Source organism: Pan paniscus, chromosome 16 (assembly GCF_029289425.2).
Source record: "Pan paniscus chromosome 16, NHGRI_mPanPan1-v2.0_pri, whole genome shotgun sequence".
NCBI lineage: Eukaryota > Metazoa > Chordata > Mammalia > Primates > Hominidae > Pan > Pan paniscus.
The window spans coordinates 65,670,393-65,685,830 of NC_073265.2; the positions used below are offsets into that span (position 1 = coordinate 65,670,393).

General features: G+C 36.7%; 1 protein-coding gene and 1 pseudogene across 11 annotated transcripts in view; one reads left to right on the plus strand and one right to left on the minus strand.

The window, feature by feature from the left end:
* SCAPER (S-phase cyclin A associated protein in the ER) overlaps positions 1 to 15,438 on the minus strand; it is a 568,863-nt gene that overhangs the window by 121,342 nt on the left and 432,083 nt on the right. For all 11 annotated transcript variants that reach the window (XM_034939208.4, XM_034939207.4, XM_063596813.1 and 8 more), the window contains one exon: positions 1,524 to 1,647. In XM_034939208.4, the coding sequence (XP_034795099.1) occupies positions 1,524 to 1,647 (124 nt within the window). The remainder of the gene's footprint in view (positions 1 to 1,523; positions 1,648 to 15,438) is intronic.
* On the plus strand, positions 2,337 to 2,754 carry LOC112437203 (non-histone chromosomal protein HMG-17-like; annotated as a pseudogene).

Sequence of the window (15,438 nt, forward strand, 5' to 3'; positions counted from 1 at the left end):
TGGCTTTCTGACTTAATATCTATGTAGCCTTGGGCAAGTCAACCTCTCTGGGACTCAAGTTTCCTCATCTGTGAAATGGAATAGTAATACTGACTTTAAGAGGCTGTTTTCAAAATTAAATGAAGCATATATATTAAAATGCCTGGGATATAGGGCCATACAACAAATGTTATCTTTTCTCCTTGTGCTGCCTTTCAAATATTTCTGATAGAATTTTTTTTTTGCTAAAATATCTTACTCATATTTTAATGCCTTATTTTTTAGACAAAATCATATATAATGTAGCCTTTGATGACTCATTATCATCACTATAAAAAGCCACTGTTGTACTGTGCAACAGTTCCAGATCTGTATTTTTGTTTGCTTTCCCTTATTGCTATTCCCTCTCAATGTCAATATGTCTGACTGTAAGGGCTTCATAATTCCATTTCTGATTTTCAGCTTGTGATGTATCAAAATTCATTTATTCACCCACACATACATACAATGACGTACTGAATCTACTAAGTGCCAGGTCCTATGTTAGAATCTTGGAGATAGTGATAACTTACTTCCTGTCCTCATTGATTTTATGGCTAGTGGGGGAAACTGACAAGAAAATAGTTAAATACAATTCAGTGTGATCAATTCTATCAGAGATGCTTAAGATCACATAAGAAGTATACTTAACCTGAATTTGGGGAAAGAGTCAGGCTGGGGAAGATTTCATGAAGAAGGTAACATTAAGCCTTGGTAAAGGACTGCAAAATGCATAGGAATTAACCAGATAGAGGCAATAGCTTGTAGTTTAAGGAAGAGTTACTAGAACTGTGTGCTGAGTAAAAGTACATCGGTTCTGAAAAATAAATCTCTTGTGTTATAAACTTGCAGCTTGAGAGCTATTTTGTGCCAATACCTCAGGGGCTTAGAAACTTCACCAGGAAACTCCTGGAGACTGCAGTTGACATACTTAAACCTTTGGCTATTACATTGAGCTTACCTCTTTCAACATCTGTGAACTGAAGTAAAATTTAAGGTGAAAATTGGCTGCTTGTTCCCATTTCAACAATATAACAAGTTTTCTCCTTTCTAACAGAGGAGTTTTCTTTTCTAAAATAATCTAAATATCCATCAAAAAGTCCTCTTAAACTGACCCTTTTAACTTAACCTGGCAAGAGAGGTTTTGAGGCTTTCCTAACGTTCTTCCTTTCTACAGTACTAATTCCTGTGGCTTTAGAGGTTTGGCTTTGCATCCAACTAATTCCAAAGCCCCAGTCTAACTATGTAAATCTGTAACCTTAGCAAGTGTTATAAGTCTATTATCCATTAAATATTGGAACTTAAAGGAATCCAATGCAAAAATTTCAAATTAATAATAAATTTGTCTGCTAGTCTCTATTCTCACAGTCATCTTCACTTTCTTCTTCTTCTTCTTCTTTTTTTTCATCTGGAGAGTAACTAAAGTTGAATTCTTTTAGTTTTCTCCACAGGGACTACTTCTCAAACCTTAACTGCTTCTAACTCAAAGCAATAATATTACATACCGTCAACTGGTGTATCAGGAGGTCCATTAAGAAGGTAATCTTGTTACTAAACAGAACATCAGTGCAGTTTTCTGAACAGTTATTGCAGGTGAGGTTGTAAACATTGATTGCATTGCAGAGAGACCTAAAAGAAGGAGAAAAACACCATTTATAAAACCCGAGCAGCTCTTCTTTAAACAATTAAAAATACATAAAATGAATGGTATGAAAGCCAACAGGCATGAGATGGAAGTCACTCTAAAAACCAAGCCAAATACTATTAGGTACAAGGCCCATCAGCTAGATATAAAAGCTTATAATTTTCACCCAAAGCCCAGTGTTCACTGGTACCTAATAACTCTTACTAATTTCTATTAGCTGCAGTTGCAGATAATGGAAACATATTTTACCAGTCTATGACAGTTTCTGAATACTCTAAGACTAGATGTTATCTAGGAACCTTGGTTCTTGAAATAATACCCAGAAAAAAAAGGAAAAGGGCTCTATCAAAGCTTCTGTTGCCAGATCACCTGGTCCGGGATAAGAAAGATCATGGAAGAAGAGAGCACCCATAAGGAGAAACTGGAGGTGCTCCATGTAAGATAAGACCCCGGAGTTCTAGGGAGTGGACATCACACTGCTTGGAGGCGGGGCATGGATGAGTGCCTGAGCAGATGAGGACATCTTTCCCAGAGTGTAAAAACTGGCCTGCGTGGGCCCAGACAGTTTAAGGTCAAACTGATCAAAGAAATGTTTTTCTCTAGGAGGTTAAAAAAATATGCTGAAAAAACTATAAAGCCCCCAGAGCCTGAACAATGTGAAGAAGGGGCAAGAATGACCCCAGCCCGACCAAAGTCTGCCTGCTGCTGCATTCCTGCATCCATAGCATATGTCCTGCCGCATCACTGCCATGCCCAAGAAAAAGCTGAAGGGGATGCTACAGGCGATAGAGCCAAGGTGAAGAACAAGCCAGAGAAGATCCGTAAGGTTGTCTGCTTAACCTGCTCCTCCAAAGCCAGAGCCCAACCCTAAAAAGTCCCCTGCAAAGGAGAGAGAGGAGGTACCCAAAAGGAAAAAGGAAAATGCTGACACTGGCAGGGAGGGGAATAACCCTGCAGAAAATGAAGATGCCAAAACAGACCAGGCACAGAAAGCTGAAGGTGCTGGAGATGCCAAGTGAAGCGTGTGCATTTTTGGTGACTGTGTACTTCTGGTGACTGTATAGTTTGAAATACTATTTTTATCAAGTTTTATAAAAATGCAAAATTTGTTTTACTTTTTTTTACTCCTGCCTCAGCTTCACCAGTAGCTGGAATTACATGAACCTGCCACCATGCACGGCTAATTTTTGTATTTTTAGTAGAGACGGGGTTTCACCATGTTGGCCAGGCTGGTCTCGAGCTCCTGACCTCAGGTGATCCACCCGCCTTGGCCTCTCAAAGTGAACCACCATGCCTGGCCTTGTTTTACTTTTTCAAAGCTATGTTGTTAGCACACAGAACACTTTACTGTTGTATTATGGGGAAGGGTCATAGGTCACTAATAGAATGTCTCTGATGCTGGATTGATGTGGGGAAAACACCTTTCCCTTCCCATTTTGAGAGACTTCTTGACTCCCAGGAGGAGGGATTCCATGACTCTGAGACATGTAGCCACCTTGGCACAAATCCCTTGTGGTATGAAATAACAAATTAGTTGTTATGTCCTCTTCTCCCTTGTCATCTTCAACATAGACTTAACTCCCTTAAACCCAAACTCTGTTGGGCCCTGACCCTCCAGTAATTGGTTACCAGTATGTCAGGCAATCAGACTTTCCAGTGGTGCCACTGAGATGGAGCCCCCCAAAAAGAGTAGAGTTTCCATTTCTAGATTGTGGATTTTCAGATTTTCAGATAAACTCTGCCATTTTTATTTCATTTCCTGGAAGTCAGGGTCAGTTCATGAAAAGCTGTTAAACAATATGCTAAAGTTGAAATGTCAACCCTCACTCTAAACTTTCCCTGTTCAGGGCATAAAATGAAGACCTCACTGGGTTTTATAGTGGCTTTCTGATTTTGCTAGTCCATTGAAGAAGGGAGTTTGAAAGTTGTTGTACACCGTTAACGATTATCTGCCCATGTCCTGCCTGAAATACCCTGATTGTTTATGGAAAGTAACTTTAATAAAGCTAGATATAGTTTGGCTTGGAAAAAAATGATATGCAATTGTTCAAAGAAACTTTTAGAGCAACAAGCTCAATGGGCACGACAGATTCCTGGATGTTTTGAATACTGTGACTAAAACCTGCATTGCCTGAGTGACCAATGTTTATTTTGGCCTGTCTGACTAAATCTCCTGCTTAAGTTCTAGGTAAAAATGTTTTGATTTAGTCCCTTACAACCAAGTCTCTAGGACAGTTCTTAAACATGTGATTCACAGACCAGCAGTATTGGGAACTTGTAAGAAATGCAAATTCTCAAGCTCTAACCCAGACCTAGTAAACAGAAGCTCTGGGGATTTTAACAAGTTCTGCAGGTAGTTCTGCCACATATTCAAGTTAGAGAACCACTGCTCTCGGATAGGGGTTCTGTATCTTGACTAAGCATTAGGATCACCTGTAGTTTTATTTTACTTTATTATTATTATTATTTTTTGAGACAGGGTCTCACTCTGTCACCCAGGCTGGAGTGAAGTAGAACAATCTCGGCTCACTGCAACCTCTGACTCCTGGGTTCAAGCTATTCTCCCACCTCAGCCTCCCAAGGAGCTGGGATTACAGGCGTGTGCCACCACACCCACCAAATTTTTATGTTTTTAGTAGAGACAGGTTTCCTCTTGTTGGCCAGGCTGGTCTCGAATTCCTGGCCTCATGTGATCCACCCACCTTGGCCTCCCAAAGTGTTGAGATTACAGGCGTGAGCCACCATGCCTGGTACCTGCAGATCTTTAAAAATATATGCTTGCCTGAATTCTTCCCTTGGTGGTACTAGTTGGGAAATGGGGTAGGCTCCTGACATCTGAATGTTTCAAAATCTTTATGGGCAATTTTGATGTGCAGCCAGAGTTATTTGTTCATTCAAAAAATATCTAACTTCCTATGATGTTCCAGGTGTTGTGCTAGGTGGATAAGATAGGCAAGTTCTCTGTCCTTATGGAGCTGAGCTCTAGTGGGAGAGAGATGGTGAAGAGAGACCTTGTTATACTTGTAATCATCTGTCTGATATAGCTGTATACTGCTTCACATAATTGATAGGTTCCTGAAAAAAGGGCACAGTAGAATATACTGGTTAAGACTAGAGACATTGGAGTAAGATACTAGTTAGAATCCTACTTCTACCATTCAAGATTTTAGCAAGTTAGTTACTAATTTCACATAATAGCATCCATTTTTTCACCTATAAAACTGGAATATCTAAACTTTGTATGCCTGTCATGAGAACTGAGATAATAGATGTAAAGTACTTAGGACAGCGCCTGGCACATGATTAATTACTTAATAAATGGTAGCCCTTATTATGGCTATTAGTCTATTATTTGGGTTATTAATCTTATTATTCTTAACGAATAAGGTATAAATAATATGTTAATAAATAGAATCAAATTAAAGCATGCTACAGATGCTTATTTCCAGGTTAGTAAAGCACAGTGCTTGCCAAATTTTTTCATGGTATGCTGACGTAAATGCTGAAAGGACTAAGTTGATGGGAGCCAGAAGGAGACTCATCTGTTTCCAGCCTCACCCAATTTCCCTGAGTAATGAAAAAAAAACCTTGACCCACATCTAACACATTTACGACATATCAGTTGGAGGTTCTATCTAGCAAATTCTTCACAGATGTCAACCAGCACCACTTCATTTATTTGATAACATGTCTAAATTTTCAAGAGTATTTTTCTATTTAATTTAAAAATAATGTGCATTTATGCTGATAAAAATAATTTTAAAAATAATTGTCATAAATCTGGGAAAGAGAACCACAAAGAAATACTAAAATACTATCAAGAGAAAATTTGGTATTTGTACTTCTAGTCTTTTTCCTATTCTTATAAATAAATTTACATTTATTTTTTATCCCATTTTCCCGTATCTTAATTAATATATAATAATGAACAGTTCTCCATGACATCTAATATTCTTCTATAACACTAGCCTTTAATTTTTTTTTTTAACGTGGAGTCTTGCTCTGTTGCCCAGGCTGGAGTGCAGTGGCATGATCTCAGCTCACTGCAACCTCTGCCTCTTGGGTTCAAGCTATTCTCCTGTCTCAGCCTCCCGAGTAACTGGGATTACAGGCACACACCACCACACCCAGCTAATTTTTGTGTTTTTATCACCATGTTGGCCAGGCTGGTCTGGAACTCCTGACCTCAGGTGATCAACCTGACTTGGCCTCCCAAAGTGCTGGGATTACAGGTGTGAGCCACCATGCCCCATCAGCTTTTAATTTTTAAGAAGAGCAGGGAAATTCTTTCTTCAAATAAAATCTTACTCAGAAGCTTGAACCAAAGAACAGATAAAATCAGAGTTGCTCTGGCTGAAGCAGAAGTTGGAGACCCAGCGACTTACCCTGCTGTCCCCTTTCAAAGACCCTTGAAAGCGTCCTTAGAGGCCTGGGGGTGTGTTCCTTTGCGATACAGTGAAAACTAATGAGCTAAGATACAAGTAAAATTTAATTTGCTAACTTTTTGAATAGGTGATGATGACCACAGTACAATTACGCCAAAACAAAAAAAGTGCACTATGAAAAGCTTCTCCCTATTACTCATGTCCCCCAGCCTCATCTTAGAAATCATCGTGGTTACTGGTTTACATATCCTTCCAGAGACAATCCGTGCATATGAAAGCCTTTTATTCTCCCCTACACAAACAGTATCCTACAAGATTTGGAGGTTGAATGTGAGTCAAAGACATCTTCCTGTGGCTCTTGGTTGTTATTAGCAAGGTTTGGAAACATGAGGCTTTCCTGCAGCAGCATTCTGGGGTCCATTTTCCAGCTTCCTGGGCATCAAAAATCAGTGGCATAAGTTGTGCTAATTTCTCGTCTGTAGCTTCGGGTACACATTCTGTGGTTTCTTGGGTGTAAGAGATAGTTGTTTGTGTGGCATTAGCCACACATTTACTTCCTAACTTGTGCTGGCCTCAGAAGGAGCAGCACCCCTGTGAATTTGTTTGGTATTGTTTTAGGAGTCAATCTAGAAGTCTTACAACAATTTTCTTTTTTCTTCCTTTCACTTCCTTTCCTTTCCTTTCTTTTCTTTCTTTCTTTTTGAGACAGGGTACAGGGTGTTGTTCTGTCACCCAGGCTGGAGTGCAGTGGCATGATCATAGCTCATTGCAGCCTGAAACTCCTAGGCTCAAGTGATGCTCCTACCTCAGCCTCCAGAGTAGCTGGGTCTACAGGTACACACCACAACACCCAGCTAATTTTTTTTTTTTTTTGTAGAGACAGGGTCTCACTATGTTGCCCAGGCTGGTCTTGACTTCCTGGCCTCAAGTGATCCCTCCTTCCACCTAGGCCTCCCAAAGTGTTGGGATTATAGGCGTTAGCCAACACATCTAGCCGTCCAAGAATTTTCTAAGTACTTAATGTCTTATACTAAGTTCCCTCTCTGAGTAAAATACTTAAACTGAGAAATACTGCATAGTCTTTAAAAGCTAGTTTCTCATCCTGTGGATATAAAAATTTACTTCAATTAATCTCTTACTATTCTGTCCAATTTTCAATGTTATAAATAAAGTTGTTTTAACACAGTCAGAATTCTTAGTTGCAAGCCATGGTGTTAGTGGGGGGGGAAGCTCAGGTTGATTTAAATAGAAAGGAAATTAATTGACAGGCTACTTGTGTATATAATAGAATTTGGAAAACTTAGGTGTTGAAGTTACACTTCCAGAACTAATATCCAAAGAACACAACACCAAACTGGTCTGCTGAAAAAAAACCACTGGGCACCATATGAGACAGACTGAACTAACATTGTGACTTTGAACACTAGATATAGCTGCCTCAAACTCTCCAAAGAATACAGTTTGAGATGTCTTTGCTTCTTTACTTCATTGCCTTCAGAGTGAAAGTCTAGTGTGGGTATGGTGGATTGTAAAACCTTGGTCACATTCCTGTATCTTAGACACAATAAAGACTGGGCAGCAAATACTTGGCACTCTCAGGTTCTATAGTGAGAGAGCCATCTTATATGCTTGAGAATTCTGCAAATATATATAGGACAATGGTTGAGATGCTGTGCAGGTTAACAGCACAACCCATGTTTACAACAGCTGCTGAACAAATCATTCTGTACCACTCTGCCTTCTTCCCTAGGATAAATTTCCAATAATGATAATTTGAGTCAAAGAATATGAACATTTTATGAAGCCTTTTGATAGATATTATCAAATTTAAACTGCCCTCCAGAAAAAAAATTGTAATCAATTTATATCCCCAGAAAAATATTTTTTCCATGCTTTCACCAACATTAAATAATCTCATTAAAACAAATATTTGCCAATTTGACAGCTAAATAAAACTGGTATTTTAAAGGTTACATTTCTTTGATTATCAGTATGATTAGAGATTTTTTCCCGTGTTTATTTGCCATGTCTATTTACATTTTCTTGCATTATCACAGTGTGCCTTCTACTCATTTTCTATTGGGGTGTGTTTTCCTTATTTATTTATAAGGCTCTTTACTGATAATATAGATGTTAACCCTTTTGGTCATATTTTAAAAATAACTTTTCCAGTTTATTGCTATCTTAATTTTTTTTTTTAGTTTTTTTCTGTCATAAATAACTTTTACATTTTTATTTGATACAATCTGCCAAACTTTTCCTTTAGGACCTCTGAGATTCCTGTCAGACTTAGAAAGGCCATTCTACTTGAATATTATAAAAATATTCTTTTAAATTTACTTCTGGTGCTTTTATGAGCTTTGCCTTTGAATTCACAATATAAACTTGATTTGGGCATAAGGGAAAAAGACATTTACTTTCTTATTTTTCTTCAAAATAAAGTTGCTATTTATCATTATCTTTTTGTTAATTGTTCTAGTTTGCTATTTTAAAATTTGGGGAGGAGGTTTTCATCTTTTAAAAATAACTTACTAAGATTATCTCATTATAAATATGACAAATGGTTAATACATATTGTTAATATCTTTTTCCAGCTTAACTTTTATCTTCCATTTTGCTTATGTTATTTTTAAAGTTTTTAAAAATATATTGAGACTAAACAATTCTATGTAGTCTAACAATTTTTGTAGTTTTCTTTTTCCTGCTTTTCCTTTTTTGCTTTAAAAATTCTTTCTCACTCTCACTATGAGATGAGGTAATTATTCATTTGTATCACCTTCTAACCATTTGTATTTATTTTCTTTGAATTATCACTGTGTATGGTAATTTTATGGTTTTCTAATTCACTGCTGATTCATTTAGAATTTATTTTGGTGTGTTGTGTGAGACAGGAGCTTGAATTTATTTTTTCCATGAAGAGGTATTAAATAAACCCTCCTTTCTCCACTGGTTTGAAATGCCATCTTTATCAGACTTTAATTGATAACTATCTATCATCGTGTCTATTTCACATTGTTTTGTGTATTGTAGCTTTATGGTAGAGTCAATATATAAAATTGCAGATCTCTAAAGGCTTTTAAAAATATTTCGGGGTATTAAATTAAGAATAATGTGTGGAACATTACAACTCTATTCTATTTTCCCTTTGGTTTTGAACTATATTTATATAACCTTTATTTTTAATTTCTTTTTTTGTTTGTTTATTCAATGGAATTCCTACTACTTGTTTCAAATCTTTTGTGCGTTATCATGAGGCATGAACAAACAACACACGGTATGGGACTAATGTCCTAATGCCCTCTGTGCTTTACATTATATAGAAAAGTCATTTATGGGTAAAGTGTGGAATGTATATCTACATAATCTTAGGCTCACAAAACTCTCCTGAGAAACTTTCACAAAGAAACCACTTTCTGATGAGGAAAAAAAAGGAGGAGGGAACCGAAAAACTCAGGGTCAGGAAAAACTTGTCCTTTCAGTAAAACTTGTTTGAAAGACAACCTCTATTTGAGGAGTACCTGTCTTAGAAAGATCACTCCTTTGAACCCAGCCTGGGTGGTCTACCCAAGCAGCTTTCCCTGTAATTTTAAACTCAAACGACTAGAAGCACTTTTTAACATCAAACAGAAAGCACCAGATTTTCAAAGTATCTTTTGAGAAGACAGTAAAAACTTATTGTCCATCCTGTCAAAAGTACTCTGTGGTTGGGGGGTTTGAGATAAAGGCTTTCTGCTCCAAAAAATCATGAATATGTGAGTGAATTTTTGTGTCAATAAGTCTTTTCACTGAAAATGTTTCCTCTCAAAAAACAGAGGATAGGAAAAGCATCATAAAATTGGGTCTTTTGACAATAAGTGCAAGACATATAGAAAAAGGACAGTAATAGAATACAAGTGTAGTACACAGCTAAGACATTATGAAATAGTTAAACAGAAAAGCTCCAGGTGGTTGCCATGTGGGAAGGTTTAATAATATAACTTAGAAAGTACATAGTTTATATTCTTATGCAGTTTGCAGTGGTTAAGACTTAAAAAAAAACACACACTGTTCACCAAAATCCATTGTCATACACCTGTGTCAAGAGAGCAACCATTTTTAAACAACTGCCAAAGGCAATTTCACAAAATCTACCTGGGGGAGAGAGAATGGCTTTAAGTCCTGGCACAGTAAAATTCTGTGCCAAGTAGGGATAGCAAGTACTAGGATCACATAAATATGGCTGCAAAGAGAAACTTGGTGTTTTTATCAATTATCGTTTTGCCCTCAAGTAAGAACAGAATTAGCCTGATACGGATAAATGTAAAAGGACAGATCCTCGCAAAACAAAGAAGATGATTAGCAGTTGATATAGTATTAGTTTGATGAGAACCCTCTAGATTGGACCAGAACACCCAGACCTGGAGTTTTCCAATTCTTTAGGAAAGGGAGAGACAAATGTTAACACCAGAGCCCCAATGCATATGTAATTTACTGAATATCTTTGGTTTGCACTAAGGATTTAATAAATAGCATACAGTTTATATGCATTTAGTCATTCTCAAATTATGCTTTATCTTTATAAAGCTCCAAATTAGTTTCTTTAGATATTATTTAAAAGAATTATGTGAAACTAGGGAGATCTAACTGTGCTTAGAAGTCTAAGGCCTGAAGTGAACCTAAGTCAGTGCCCCTCTCACAGAATGAGACGTGTAATCTAGGCCTGGCCCTGCAGGAGTGGCCCACCTGAAAGCACGTACCAATTCTAGAGGCTGAAACTGAGACTTGGGTCAAACCACTGAAAACTATATTCTGTTACATAACCAGCCTAAGTTACTTCTAGGCAAGATCCTTGTCTCATTCATTCTGTCAGGACCCCTCATACTGTGCAGCACAAAGTCTGGCTGAGCACAAGGATGTCCAATGAAGGGACAACTGTCTTCCTTGTTTAAAACATACAAGAATGTGTAACTGTGGAATATCTTAATACATTAATTAGCCACATTCTCCACTATTCTACTTTTTTTTTTTTGAGACGGAGTTTCCCTCTGTCACCCAGGCTGGAGGGCAGTGGTGCCATCTCGGCTCACTGCAAGCTCCGCCTCCCGAGTTCATGCCATTCTCCTGCCTCAGCCTCCCTAGTAGCTGGGACGACAGGCGCCTACCACTATGCCTGGCTAACTTTTTTGTATTTTTAGTAGAGACGGAGTTTCACCATGTTAGCCAGGATGGTCTCGATCTCCTGACCTCGTGATCCGCCCGCCTCGGCCTCCCAAAGTGCTGGGATTACAGGCATGAGCCACCGCGCCTGGCCCACTATTCTACTTTTTAATGCTGATTTGATCATGAACATTTATTCTCAGCCAATCTGGTTTATTCTCAGCACCAGAGAAATATTTTATTTTTTGTAGCTATCAGGAATAAAATTTGGACCCAACACAGAGAACTGTGAAGTATCTAAAAGTTTTGAAGTGTATTTATAAAGAAGGAAAATTATTTTATAACTTGAAAATTAGATTGTGGCTAAATTGCTTTATAGATATGCTGGGAGGCAAGATTAAAACTTATAAAAGTTATTTTATTAAGCTTTCACTGTAAGCAGTTTTAAGAGGAGACATAATCTACTGATTCTGTGTAAAAGCTGAATTATGATGGGATTATATGACTGTTCATTTAACTACTGTTTATTGGGCATCTATTTATGTCTAGGTGCTATGCTAAGTGTAACAGGCAACAATGAAAAAAATTAGATACCTGTCCTGACCTCATACATGCTGCATATACGCATATATATTTTTTTGTTGAAAAACATTTTTAATGAAATAAAACACAGATACAGAAAATTACACAAAAATATAGCTTAGTTAGTTGTTATAAGGAAAACATCCTTGAAATCACCACTCAGGTCCAGAATTTTGTTACTAAGAAGCTCCAGACATACTTTTCCTCATCCCAATTATAGCCTCTCCTTCCCTGCAAAGTAGCTGCAATTCTGACATTTATAGTTTTATAGTGATCACTTACTTGTATTTTATTATGCTTTTATCACCTAAGTGTGTATCTCCAGCACTGTGCCTCCATGGTTAGTCTTACCTACTTTTAACAAAGTCTTTTAAAAATATGTCTGGATATGTCTTTTACATCTCTTTTAATCTGTGAAGTTCCCCTCCATTCCTCTATTTTCCTTACAATTTTGCTGCCTGCATATACATGGTGAAGTTCAAATGTTCCTTTTTCTTCAGCATTTCCTGAAAATTGGAAGTTGGATCCGGAGGCTTGATCAGACTCAGGTTTGACCTCTTTTGGCAAGACTATAGGTGGTGGAGTTCTTTAATCAGCAGGCGCATAATATCTGAATGTCACTCTTTTTTTTCAGGTTAGCAGTCACTGATGATCAATACCTAGAGCCATGAATTCATCAAAGGTTCACTCTTCAAGGGGTACAAAACTGTGATATTCAAATTCTATTATTTTGTTTCAATTTGTTAGATGAAATAATTTATAAGGAGACATTCCCTTCATATATTTGATTGCCTAATGGTATAGCTCCACATAAATGTTTGAGATTTTCCTTTTATTTTTTCAGTTACCAACATAATGGGTTCCCTGTCATGCTTAGAAAGTGACAAGTTAGTTTTTTAGTTTTATCTTAAATATCACTAAAAACTCATGAATTATTAAAGAGCATCTATAAGAAACTATAGCTAACATCTTATTTAATGATGAAAAACCAGATCTTTCCCCCCAAGATTGGGGACAAGGTTAAGTATGTCCTCTCTCACCACTCCTATATACAGTAAGATAAGAAAAGGAAATATAAGATACATAGATTGGGAAGGAAGAAGTAAAACTTTACTTGTTTGAAGATGATATGATGGTCTATGTAGGAAGTTCCAAAGATGTAACAAAAAGCCTCCTGGAATGAATAAGCAATTAAAGCAAAGCTGTAGGTCACACTTTGATAAAGGTCAACTGCCATCCTATATATTAGCAATGACAAATTGGAATTTGAAATTAAAAACATGGTATCATTTAAATTAGCACCAAAAAAAGAGAAGTATTCAAGTATAAATCTAACAAATATGTATATACCCTCATTATTCTAGATGAGGGAAAACTATAAAACTCTGATGGATGAAATTAAAGATCTAAATAAAAGGAAAGATATTCCATATTCATGGGTAGGAAGACTCAATACTGTTAAGATGTCAGTTCTTCCTGACTTGATCAATGCAATCTCAATCAAAATCCAAGCTAGTTACTCCATTGATACTGATAAACTGATTTTAAAGTTTATATGGAGAGGCAAAAGATCCAGAATAGCCAATATAATATTAAATAAGAAGGATAAAGTTGGAAGACTGACTCTATGTGGCTACTAGTCTTATGATAAAGTTACACTAATCAAGAGAATGTGGTATTGGTGAAAAAAATAGACACATAGATCAATGGAACAGAATAAGGGAGACCAGAATTAGAAGCACACAAATACAGTCAACTGACCTTTGATAAAGGAGCAAAGGCAACCAAACAAAGAACAGTCATTTCAACAAATGGTGCTAGAACAACTGGATATTCACATGCAAAAAAAAAAAAAAAAAATCAATCTAGATGATTTTATATTTTTCACAAAAGTTAATTCAAGATGGATTATATACCTAAATGTAAATCATAAAACCATAAAACTTCTAGAGAATACAAAGGAGAAACTCAAAATGATCCTGAGTTTGGTAATGAGTTTTCATATACAATATCAAAAACACACTCCATGAAAGAACAAATTGATAAGTTGGAATTCATTAAAGTTAAAAACACTGCTCTGTGAAAAGCACTGTTAAGAGAACAAAAAGATAAGCCACAAACTAGGAGAAAAATACATGGAAAACACATATCTGATAAAGTATTTGTATCCAGAATATTCAAAGAACTCTTACAACTTAATACGAAGACAAAAAATCTAGTTAAAAAGTGGGCAGAAGATCTAATAGATACATCATCAAAGACACAGTATACAGATTGTAAATAATCATAGAAAAAGATGTTCAATGCTACATGTCATTGAAGGGTTACAAATTAAAACAAGATGCCATTATACACCTATTAGGATGGCTAAAATCCAAAGTACTTGACATCAGAAATGCGGGTGAGTATGTGGAGGAACAGGAGCTCACATTCATTACTGGTGGGAATGAAAAATAATAGTCACATTGGAAGACAGTTTGGTAGTTTTTTATAAAGCTAAACATAGTCATCATATGATCCAGAATCACATTCCTACACATTTACTCAAATGACTTAAAAACTTATATCTACACAAAAGACTGCACGAGTATTCACAGAAGTTTTATTAATGACTGCCGAAACTTAGAAGCAACTAAGCTATCCTTCAGTAGGTAAATACATAAACAATTGATACACATTCATACAATGGGTTATTATTCAGCAATAAAAAGAACTGAGCTATCAAGCCACAGAGAGACATGAGGGAACCTTAAATGCATATTGCTAAGTGAATGAAGTCAGTCTAAAAAGGGTACATGTTATATAACTTCAATTATGTGATATTCTGGAAATGGTAAAACTATACAAACAGTAAAAAGATGAGTGGCTGACCCCATAGAAATACAAGCAGTAGAGAATATTATGAACACATCTATTTACACAAACTAGAAAATCTAGAAGAAATGAAAAAATTCCTGGATACATACAACCTCTCAAAACTGAACCAGGAAAAAAATGGAATCCCTGAACAGACAAATAACAAGCTCTGAAACTGAGGCAGTAATAAATAGCCTACCAACTAAAAAAAGCCCAGGACCAGATGAATGCACAGCTGAATTCTACCAGATGTACAAAGAAGAGCTGGTATTCCTATTGAAACTATTCCAAAAAATTGAGGAGGAGAGACTCCTCCTTAACTCATTCTATGAGGCGAGCATCACCTCATAGAATATGCTGGCAAACCGAATCCAGCAGCACATCAAAAAGCTTATCCACCACAATCAAGTAGGCCTCATCCCCAGGATGCAAGGTTGGCTCAACATAAGCATATCAATAAATGTGATTTATCACATAAACAGAACTAAAGACAAAAACTACGATTACCTCAATAGATGCAGAAAAAGGCTTTTGATAAAGTTCAACATCCATTCATGTTAAAAACTCTCAATAAACTAGGTATTGAAGAAACATACCCCAAAATAATAAGAGCCACCTATGACAAACCCACAGCCATCATACTGAATGGGCAAAAGCTGGGAGCATTCCCCTTGAAAACTGGCACAAGACAAGGATGTCCTCTCTCACCACTCCTATTCAACACAGAATTGGAAGTCCTGGCCAGGGCAATCAGGCAAGAGAGAGAAGTAAAGGGCATTCAAATACGAAGAGTGGAAGTACAACTATTTCTGTTTG